General features: G+C 42.3%; 1 protein-coding gene across 1 annotated transcript in view; it reads left to right on the top strand.

The window, feature by feature from the left end:
- The first annotated feature begins 1,090 nt into the window (after window positions 1–1,090).
- Window positions 1,091–12,078, top strand: part of RBL2 (RB transcriptional corepressor like 2) — a 34,754-nt gene continuing 23,766 nt past the window's right edge. Inside the window, exons 1-2 of the mRNA XM_083750445.1 lie at window positions 1,091–1,828; window positions 8,474–8,604. Of these exons, the coding sequence (XP_083606571.1) occupies window positions 1,463–1,828; window positions 8,474–8,604 (497 nt within the window). The 5' untranslated portion in view covers window positions 1,091–1,462. The remainder of the gene's footprint in view (window positions 1,829–8,473; window positions 8,605–12,078) is intronic.

The raw sequence follows: 12,078 nt of genomic DNA, 5'->3' as shown, positions 1-12,078 counted from the left end.
GGCAAATACTTTTAAATTTATAAACATGGGCTTTCATTGATTATGGGCATGCTACACATCAGAAAACAAGACAAGAAATGAAGCAAGACTATACATGGCCCCTAAATTACCGTATTTTTCTTTCTATAAGACGCACCAGACCACAAGGCGCACCTAGTTTATGGAGGAGGAAAACAAGAAAAAAATATTCTGAATCTCAGAAGCCAGAACAGCAAGAGGGATCACTGCGCAGTGAAAGCAGCAATCCCTCTTGCTGTTCTGGCTTCTGTGATAGCCGCACAGCCTGCATTCGCTCCGTAAGATGCACACACATTTCCCCTTACTTTTTAGGAGGGAAAAAGTGAGTCTTATAGAGCAAAAAATACGGTAACACTATGAGCCTAGTTTGAACTGTAAGTGGTTCTAGAGGGGGACGTATTTTTCTGTGGACGTATTTCATTCCGAATTTTAATTGCCACTTGGCTCCTTGCAATCCACACCAGCATACAATACTTGATGTATCTGGGCTGTTTTTCCACCCCATTCCCTTGAATCGCTGCTCCCACCCACCACACTACTACCTTTATACATGATGGCATCTGCACCATATTTTTTTTTAAACCCAGGAATTGTGAAAAAGCAAACTACCGGTTTTATCCAGTCATTTTCTGTATTTTTTACAGGGGACAAAATTGAGGCCTGTATCTTGTTGAGTGTGGGTGTGTCAATTTCGTTTTTTTAAAAGACCTCGCCGTGAAACTTAGAAAAAAAAGCCTGATGTGATGTACTATTACAGTCCCCTAAACAGTTAGTGTCGAACGTGTAAGATCCTATCATTTCTGAGGCAGTTGGCGATCAGTGGTAATCGATTTATTTCCTTTGGTATTGATATCTAGAAGCCACAAACATGAGTCTGACCAAACTGCGGGAGGCAGTGGAAGACAGGAGTGCCTGGCGTGCTCTGGTCCATGGGGTCACGAATAGTCGGACACGACTAAACAATTGATATGGAGGAGGAAAATGACACATTACACGTTTCCCACTTCGCCCCGCCCCTCACTGAGGCTGACGCTTTATGGGAATTGTAGTTCCCAGAAGAAACGAACGCTCCCACTTCCGCTCCCCTCCCCGCCGCTCTTCACTTTTAAATCTCTTGCGCAGACAGCAGCACGCTGATTGGCTTCGCGTGGGCGCGCCCTTACCCAATGAGCAGAGCGGTGAGGGGCGGGGCCGCAGGGGGGGTGAGGGAGGCGAGGTGTTTAGATTCGAACGCCGCGGCTGTGGGAAGGAGGGGTCCAGCTCGGCATCGGCCTCTCTCTTTCCACCCAACCTTCGCTTCAAACGCACGAAAACAATCTGCTGCGCAGGCGCAGCCCGCCCTTGTGCGCGAGCCGCGGCTCTCGAGTTCGCCGGCGTTGTTGCGCGCGACCCTCGCCGCCGCCGCCTTCCGCTCTCCTCATCCTCTCCACGCCCGTCAGTGGCGATGCTGAGCGGAGACGAAGGAGAAGAGGAGGCAGCCGCGCCTGCCTCCGCCGGAGGGGGCGCTCCTTCGCCGACCCCCGTCGCCTCACCCCGAGCGACGACAGCGGCCGCAGAGGAAGCGGGGGCCGCCATAACCGACGCGCCCGTCCAAGAAGAAGGAGCAGCGGACGGCGATGAGGAGAAAAAGGACGACGACGAAGAGGAGGAGGAGGAGGAAGCGGCGGCGGCGGCAGCAGCAGCAGCTGAGGCGGAGCGAGACACCCGGCAGCGCTACGAGGACCTGTGCAGCAGCCTCAACATGGACGAGCGCGCCCGAGCTGAGGCCTGGCTGAGCTACCAGAGCATGAGGAGGAATTACACTCTGGAGGTAGGGGGAGGGGCGCAGCGAAGGGGGCGGAGGGGTCTGCTTGGTGGGAGGGGCTTGGGTGAAAGGGAGGGGCCCTTTGCGGAGGGGCGTGGTCACAAAGTAGAATTTCATCTTGGCAGGAGGGGGCGTTTTTTTGAGCAGGAACTCTGGGGAACTGAGTTCCCTTCCTTTTATTAAATAATTTGGGGGTGGGGGGCTAGAACGGATATATATCCAATGCCTGAGCCAAAAACCCACCTATATCTGCAATCAGTTGTGACCATTTCCAGGCCAGATCATTGTCTGCTTGAGATTGTCTTACATTTAGCCACTACCCCGGGTGGGGGGTGGGAAGTGGCATTGTGGCTGGGCCCACAATAAACTAACTAGCTAACTTCCCTCACATTTTTTCCCAAGAAAAAAAATACTGCTTGGCAGAAAGAGCTTTTGCAGTGGGCTGGGCTTGTGGTGGAGGGGATTGGCTTTGACTTTGTAGAGAGGCAGAGTCGTGAAGCCGAAGTAAATCTAGATAGGATAATCTTAGAGTTGGTGGGGCTTGTGGTAAGTAAAGGTAAAGGGACCCCTGACTATTAAGTCCAGTCGTGGCCGACTCTGGGGTTGCGGCACTCATCTCGCTTTACTGGCCGAGAAAGCCGGTGTACAGCTTCCGGGTGATGTGGCCAGCATGACTAAGCCGCTTCTGGCGAACCAGAGCAGCACACGGGAACGCCGTTTACCTTCCCGCCGGATATTAGGAATTTATATTCTCCAAATGAAGGTAAATCGGAATTTTATAAGAAGTTGCATGAGATTATGCTGGACTATCTGGACTATAACAACATCATTATGATGGGAGATATGAATGGGGTCGTATCAACTAACATGGATAAGTCACAAAGCCAAAACGTCACAAAAGACGGAAGACTACCAAAGACCTTTTTTGAAATGACAGACAATATGAATTGGATTGACATCTGGAGAGTGAGAAACCTCTTGGGAAGAGAAGGAACATTTTTCTCTGAAGCCCAGCTGACTTGGACAAGAATCGACCAAATATGGATAACTACAGGTCTGGCACCCAAGGTCAGAAAGGTGGAAATCTGCCCAAAGACCTGCTCCGACCATAATGCACTGAAAATGGATATGACACTATTACCAACCGGTTCCTTTAGATGGAAGATGAATGGCAATTTGTTTAGAGATCAGGAGATCATTAAGAAGGCCCAAAAAACTTTGAAGGACTACTTTGAGATAAATATGAACACTACGGTGGAAAAAAGAACTATTTGGGACGCAAGCAAAGCCGTGATGAGGGGGTTCTTGATACAACAGAATGCTGTAAAGAAAAGGACACAAAACGAGAGGAAAGACAAGATTTTGGAGAAAATCAAAGAATTAGAGAAGAAGTTAAGATTAAATCCGAAGTCACAGCCGATTCTGAGAGAAATCAAACTTCATCAAGCACAATATTCTAAACTGATAAATCAGGAAATAGAGTGGAAGATTAAACTAATGAAACAAAAAACCTTTGAATCGGCAAACAAATGTGGGAAACTGCTAGCGTGGCAGTTGAAGAAGAGACAAAAATTAAATACAGTTACAAATTTGGAAATTGAAGGAAGAAACATTCAGAACCCCGTGGAGATTAGAAAAAGTTTTCAGAAATATTTCAAAAAATTATACACTCAAGGGCCGCAGGATGAGGTAGAGATTAAACAATTTTGGGGGGAAAATGGACTTAAAAAACTCTCACAAGAAAATAGATCACTCCTGAGTAAAATAACACGACAAGAGATTGAACAAGCCATTCAGAACATGCAATTGGGCAAATCTCCAGGACCAGACGGGTTGACCTCCAAGTATTACAAGACATTAAAAGACTATTTGATACAACCACTGATGGAGGTCAGCAATGAAATTATAGAGGGGAAGAGGGCGCCGGAATCGTGGAAAGAAGCTTTCATCACATTGATACCCAAATCGGAATCTGAAAAGACACAACTCAAGAACTATCGTCCCATCTCCCTTTTAAATGTGGATTACAAAATATTTGCAGACGTTTTGGCAAGAAGATTTTAAAAAGTTCTAAATGAAGTAATCCATAAAGACCAGGCAGGCTTTCTCCCAGGTAGACACATGTTTGCTAATACAAGAAACATTATTGACATCTTGGAACTTTTGCAAACAGACATAAACATAAAAGCAGTGCTAATTTTCATAGACGCGGAGAAGGCCTTTGATAATATCTCTTGGAAATTTATGAAGGGAAATTTAAAAGAAATGGGAGTGGGACGGGGTTTTGAGAATGGGATTGATGCAATATACTCAGAGCAGAAGGCAAAATTGATAGTTAACAATGTGGTTACAGAAGAGTTTAAAATTGAAAAAGGTACACGACAAGGCTGCCCGATTTCCCCTCTGCTATTCATTTCGGTCCTGGAGGTGCTCTTGAATAGGATTAGAGGGGACTGGTTGGTGCAAGGGATTCAGGTCGGAGCGAAACAATATAAACTTAAAGCTTTTGCAGATGACCTAGTCTTGACCTTGCAGGAGCCAGAATCTAGTACAAAAAGAGTATTACAACTGATTCAAGACTTTGGTCGGGTGGCAGGATTTAAACTAAATAAACAGAAAACCAAGGTGTTGGGGAAAAACTTGACAGATACAGAGTCAGAACGGTTTCAGAGAGAAACAGAACTAACTGTGGTTAAAAAAGTAAAGTACCTAGGGGTAAACATAACAGCAAAAAATCTGAGTCTATTTAAGGATAATTATGAAAAATGTTGGTCTGAAATTAAGAGAGACTTGGACAGTTGGTCAAAATTGAAGCTTTCTTTGCTAGGCCGAATTGCTGCTATTAAGATGAATGTATTGCCTAAGATGTTGTTTTTGTTTCAAACATTGCAAATTGTGGACAAGACGGAGTGTTTCCGGAAGTGGCAGAGAGATATTTCTAAATTTGTCTGGCAGGGCAAAAAGCCCAGAATTAAGTTTAAGATATTAACTGATGCGAAAGAAAGAGGGGGCTTCGCCCTGCCAGACTTAAAACTGTACTATGAAGCCGCAGCTTTCTGCTGGCTAAAAGACTGGCTACTTCTTGAAGACACTGATGTGTTGGATTTGGAAGGTTTTAACAATGCTTTTGGTTGGCATGCATACTTATGGTATGACAAAGTTAAGATCAATAAGGCCTTTAAGAACCATATTGTCAGGAAAGCAGTATTTAATGTCTGGATAAAATACAAAGACTTATTGGAAAACAAGACTCCGAGGTGGCTTTCGCCTCTGGAAGCTAAGGCCCGAAAAAGACCCAATATGGAGGCCAAATGGCCAAAATATTGGGAAATATTAGAAAAAGATGGAGACAATTGGAAATTACAGAGTTTGGAGAAAATGAAGGATAAAGTGCGAGACTGGTTACATTACGCTCAGATTAAAGAAGTTTTTAAAAATGACAGAAAGTTAGGGTTCCAGGTGGAGAAATCGAAGTTGGAAACAGAATTGCTAGAACCAAAGACTAAGGTACTATCTAGAATGTATAACCTGCTGTTAAAATGGAATACACAAGACGAAACGGTTAAATCGGCTATGATAAAATGGGCACAGGACATTGGGCATAACATTATGTTTGAGGACTGGGAAAGGTTGTGGACCACTGGGCTGAACTTCACCACATGTAATGCTCTGAAGGAAAATGTAATGAAAATGATGTATATGACCCCAGTTAAACTTGCCAAAATATACCATTCGTCTGATAATAAATGTTGGAAATGTAAGGAAAATGAAGGAACATTCTTTCATCTCTGGTGGACTTGCCCTAAAGTGAAGGCCTTCTGGGAAATGATATATAATGAGTTGAAAAAGGTATTTAAGTATACCTTCACTAAGAAACCAGAGGCCTTCCTTCTGGGTATTGTCGGCCAGAAGGTGCTAAAGAAGGACCGAACATTTTTTCTGTATGCAACAACGGCAGCAAGGATACTTATCGCTAAGAACTGGAAAACGCAAGATCTACCCACACTGGAAGAGTGGCAGATGCAGCTGATGGACTATATGCAACTGGCCGAGATGACTGGCAGAATCCGAGACCTGGGAGAAGAGAGGATCGAGGAAGACTGGAAGAAATTTAAGACGTATTTACAAAAACATTGTAATTTGGTTGAATGTTAAGAAGGATGCTAGATTATAAATAATTGGCCACCACTAAATTAGATTTGAATTTGATGATAAGTGAGGTTAAAGAAAACACAAACCTTTTGGAGAATTGCTAGATTGTATTTAAATGAGTGGATATAAGATTGTAAACAAGTTGATAATTTGCTTGGAAAATCTTTTTAACGATGTAAGTGGGAGCGGGAGACGTGAGGGAGTCCAAAGAAGTGATGAAACCACGTTTTGATATAAGCAATGTTGTTTATTATTTGTGCATTTGTATCAAAAAACTTTAATAAATATTTATTTTTAAAAAAAAAATACCTTCCCGCCGGAGCGTTACCTATTTATCTACTTGCACTTTGATGTGCTATCAAACTGCTAGGTTGTCAGGAGCAGGGACCGAGCAACGGGAGCTCACCCTGTCGCGGGGATTCAAACCGCCGACCTTCTGATCGGCAAGGCCTAGGCTCTGTCGTTTAACCCACAGCTCCACCAGCGTCCCTGGGGCTTGTGTTAGAGGCAGTGAATTAGAAATAAATCTTGATTGGAGGGGCTTTGAGGGAAGGGAGTGTGTCCTTAGCTTGGATAGGGTGGAGGCCATGAGGTAGAATTATATATCCCACCCGAAAGGGACTTTGGCAGAGGTAGAAGTTACCCAATGGTGTGGAGACTATGGTCTTCCAACTTTGATCAGATCCAGCCAAAATGGCAGATGATTAGGGATAGTGAAATTTATAGCTCACCAGCATCCAAGGGCTGCAGGTTGTCTATTCCTGTTCCATTTACCACATGGCCGTATGCCTGCTGTAATAATTTACCAGTCAAAATAGTTGTCTGTAGTCAACCTCTTGGTTTTTAATTTCTAATCTTCTTTTCCTCTCCATCCCAGTCTCATGTAACATACATGAATATGACACTTTTGTACCCTGTGTTAATCAGATGTTTTATGAATTGCTCTGTAGATTTAGAGTAAAGTAAAGAACCCCTGGACGGTTAAGTCCAGTCAAAGGTGATTATGGGGTACGGTGCTCATCTTGCTTTTCAGGCCGAGAGTGTACTTCTCTGTAGAATGTGTATTTTGAAGTGGATTGAAAGGGATGTGAAAGTGTAGTAGTACAGCACTTACTACACTTGGAAATACACTTCAGGAATGATAAATGAAAACACACTTCAGGAATGATAAATGAGAACACATTTTCAGAATGATAAATTACATTAAGAAAATAAACAGAAATTTAACTTTAAAGTTGTTTGAACTACTTTTGATAAATCTAATGCTTTCTCTGAAAAGATTATTACTTTTGAATATTATCAATTCATGCTTTTGAGAAATGTAATTACTTCAACAGTAGCCCTATATTTCCCACAACTGCTTTTATTTTAAAGTTCTATTCTCTGGTCTTTTCCTCACCTATATCTTGTTACAATGCTAGGCTGGATTTAAACCAGAACAACATGCAGCTGACACTGCTGACAGTGAGGGCTATCTTTGCAAAACTAACAAGACCCTGTATACAAGAAATGTTGAAAACGCTTTCTTTGTATTTTAAAATGTTTTGTTTATTTAAAACATGTTTATTTTGGCCTTCAGCCAAAAACCAGACTCCCAGAATGGCTTATAACTATCAGTGGTAGGATAGTACCTGTTAACAGGTTTACACTAAAAGGGAAAGGGATTGGAAGGGAGAAGTGAAAGAGAAAACTCAAGCACTATTACTTGGTTAAAGAATTACTGTAATGACCAGCAAAAATAGAAAGATTTAAAGGGAAGGAGGTGCCCCCCCCCAAAAAAAGTATTTCAGCACAGCTGATGGAGATACCCTGCAATCCTACCTCTCTCCCTCTACTGATGGAAAGGCTGCTCTTGCAAATATAGTCTTATATTTGCTTTAATCTCTGACCTTGTTAAATATTTTCTGTGTCCAGTTGCCTCTTAGCAATTTCATTTCAGTGAGTGCTGCTTCTCTAATGTCGTTTGTTACTTCACACCCTCTGCTTTATAAGAGTTTACTGACATATAAACTGAGATTCGAAATAACTGTGCAATAGGTTGTGTGTGCCCAAAGGGGATTTCAGCTTGTGTTTCTCCAATGCAGCTCCTCTGCCCCGCACTGGATGGCAAATTATATTTAAACTGAAGGAACTTCCAAGAGGCACATAGAGACTCCATATTATGCTAATAAGTACAAATAATTTTAAAAAGCTGGTTGTGATACGGCCTTGATGCTTTCTGTTCAGAGAGTAGTTTAACATGCTGTGATGTACCTCTTTGAAACCTCATTCCACTCCCTGATCATTCATCTTATCTGTAGTTCAGGAGTGGCTAACATGTAGCACTTCTAAGGTTAGCACTCCAACTCTCAACAGCTCAAGTGAACATGGAGTGTAATCTAGCAACAGTTGGAGGGCATAGGTTAGCGACGCCTGCTGTAACAAAATAAAACCTTTCTGTTTTAGACATATGAGTTAGAGAGGAGTCAACTTCTGCTTTTGCTTCTTTTAATGTAACAGGGAAATGATCTACATTGGCTAGCATGTTCTTTATACGTGGCTTGCAGAAAAGCTGTCCCAACAGTGAGCAGAGGAACCGTTGAAGGAAACTATGTATCTTTAATAAGAATATTGCGCTGCTCAGGACAAAGGTAACTTCTATTTTAACAAATCAGAAAGTTTTAGAATTGATACTAATGTGTGAATTGCTATAGTAAGTAACTAGTGAGACTATTATCATGACTTAGGCAATGCTCTCTGGTTGTTAGCTGTATGGGGATCGGATAACCTTGCTAAATATAATATTTCAAGTGACTTTAATCACTTTGACTTGTTAAAACTGCTCTTGCTGATTTGACCCTTTGTAACAACAGTATGTTTATATTTATTTCCTGTCAGAGATATTTGTTTAACATTTATTTAAGTGCAGTATATCAACTAATACAAACATGCATCAACAACTTAAATGTTGGCATGAATAATTTTTGTAATGAAAAAGTGATTCACTTCCATCAGCGTTGTTGTTTAGCACAGCTTGTCCAAAGTTCTGTTTTCTGTACCATTTCATACTTACGCTTGAGGTGAAAAGTTTTACAGCAGAGGAAAAAAGAGAGATATGCATTGAGTTAATCAACATGACTAATTTAGGTCCATTAATTTCACTGTAAGACTAGAATAACATGCACATGGTCACATACATGAACATTGTTGTCTGATCATGGATACTTAGATTAATTATAGACAGAAAGAGGGGAAATAATGGGGACACAGAACATGTGGTAGACCTGAGGAAGCATTCAAATCAAATTGGAGCGATAGCTGAACAAAATATAGTCAGAGGCCCAAGTTGGCTTCACTTAATCTTTACCTAGGGGACAATACAAATCTGCATTTTAAGCATTTTATTTGCCATCTTTCATTAGCAGCCAAGCTAGTAACAGCTAGGTATTGGAATTTCTTAGAGGATGCGATATTGTCTACATGGTATAAAGAAAGATGATAATAAGCTCTGACAGAAAAAATAACCAGTAAACTAAAAATAGCAAAGGGAGTGAAACAGAGACTTTTTCAGTAGACTTGCATGCTTTTATGATGTACAGTGTGAAAGAGGAAAGCATGGGACCACCTCCATATTGTAAATGATTGATGTGGTAACCGTAATTGCTGTGCAAAAGCAATACAACAATTTAAGGGATGTGAACTCTGTTGTAATGTGACCTCATGTCTTCAGAAATGATGGGAGGGTAGATTTTGTTCCAATACTGTTTCTTGTTGTTTTGTAATGCAATAAATAAATAATATTTTAAAAATAAATAAATAAGAAGCATTGGATTGGCATAGAGATCATAGGTAAAAGCAATTAGAATGGACAGAATAAGCAAAAATGACTTATACTTGGGTAAGTTTTTTAAATAGAAAGTTGATAAGAGAACAGATCTTCAGTAGCAAATATGCTTAAACAGATTTTAGCATTAATATACTACAGCTCAAGAGTTTTAGCAAGACAGTTTGACCAAAAAATTGGGGGTGGGGCAGGAGGCATGGTCAAATTTGCTTAGCAGGGTAAAGAACTAGGTGAGAGATTATCACTGAGGGGAAGAAAGAAAGAAAAAACTAGGAAGCCAAAGGGGATAGAAGCAGAGGCATAGGAAGATCAGTTGGTACCCAATGCGGAAAATTTCTTGTCGTTTCCCCCCCCCCCCATTGATGATGATGATGATGATGATTATTATTATTATTATTATTATTATTATTATTATTATTATTAATATTGCCTGCAAAAATGGTTTTACGTTTAACAATCCTACTTTAAAACATACAAAATCTAAAATATTATGATTAAAATTACTTCAACTTCCTAAGCATCTAGGTATGCTTGCCTAAAGAAGAATGCTTTTAGCAGGTGCCCAAAAAGAGTCTAGCAAGTCACATGCTTTGTTGCAATAGGCGGGGAGTTCCAAAGTGCGGGTGCTGTCACAGTAAACAATGCAGTACAGATATTATGTGGAACCTGTAGTAGTGCTTGAAACTATTGAAGGGGAGGTTTTATTTATCGTGATTTCACCATGCTCTGTATTATCTGAAAAGGAAAACATTTATTTAAAAAATAGGACTGCACAGCAGCAATCTACTCTCATCATGATCAGTGGGACTTATTCCCGAGCCAACAGTGCATAAGATGGGCTGCCATCCTATGCACCCCTTGCATCCAACTTGTACCTAAAACTCTGCACAAGCCTGCACTAGAGAATTGTAGAGCTGGAAGGGATCCCTGAGGGTCATCTAGACAAAACCCCTGGGGCAATGCAGGAATCTCAACTAGACGATCCCTGACCGATGGCCATCCATCTTCTGTTTTTCCCCTCAGCCAGGACACACAACAACTGAGACTGGAGGTGGGGGGATATATAAATTTTGACAATGGGGCAGATTTGTCAGGCGTGTGCAGGAACAGCTTGAAGCCTTTACACAGAGAGGAACCCCACACGGGTTTCCCCGCATGTAACGTAACAGGCAGGGAGCCAGCTTAGATAGAGAGAAAGACATTGGGGGAGGACAGGACAAAAGAGTACCAAAGTCCGCCCATTTTATCCTCTTTGGGATGGTGGCGCTCGGGCTCTGGGAGCACCCTCCCCAAAATATTTATGTATTGTTACCACTGTTATTCTATAGTACAGATCCTTTTTAAATTAAGCACTTTCTCTAAAATTAAAAAAGCAGAAGTAATCAGTAGCATAGATACCAAAGGAAAGGCGAGAGAATAGTCCCTAATAGATACAAGGGAGACACAGATACACGAGCACACAGAAGTAAATCCAGCCTTGGGGAGAGGGGTGGGAATGTACAGTTTGCTGTACTTAGCCTCGAGAAGGGAGACTGAAAGGGCATAAAAAATAAAAGTCTTGTGTCCAGGAATATTTTTCTGCAAAAGCATCAGACTGATTGTCAAAAGTGTGAACTTCATTAATAGACCCTATTTAAAGGAATTGTTCAGTTAGCCACAGAATTGCTTTGCTGATTTTTCTCATCTTCTTTTAATTACACGACTGCTTTTGGGAGGGGGGGTCCTAGCTTCATACAGGGAAGACGGGGGTGTGTGACTGAGACAGGGGATCCTAGCTTCATAAAGGGGAGGCTAGGGGCAAAGGGGAGGCTGGCCTGCCGAGTGCCCAGGGTAGCGCTGAGCTGCTCCTCCTGGCGCCCTGCTTAGGCAAAATCGGATGGCAGCACTGCCAGTGTCCTGCATCCTCCACTTTTGGGGGGAGCAGAGGCTTTTCGGAGGGGGATTGGGGCCCAAAGGGGGTGCACAGGACAAGCAGTGGCCTTGGCAGGCCTCCTCAGCAGCCCAGAAAATCTGCCTATGTGAAGAAAATGAGACTAGGCCAAGTAGATTCGGCCTTGCCTTCGCCCCACCCCCAACCCAGCTGGCCAATCGGCTGTGTGGGCGAAGGCAAGGCAAGGCCTAATCTACTTGGCCTAGTCTCAATTTCTTCACATGGGCGAACTTTCCAGGACCCAGGAAGCCCAGCGAAGGGTAAGGCAGTAGGTCAGTTCATAAAAAACTTTTTTAAAAAATGCCTGCTCTACTTAATTGAAATTTCAGCCTTCACGACATAGGAAAATGG

This window comes from Podarcis gaigeae (genome assembly GCF_964106915.1).
Source record: "Podarcis gaigeae genome assembly, chromosome: 8".
NCBI lineage: Eukaryota > Metazoa > Chordata > Lepidosauria > Squamata > Lacertidae > Podarcis > Podarcis gaigeae.
This window is presented reverse-complemented; position numbering and strand designations above follow the sequence as displayed.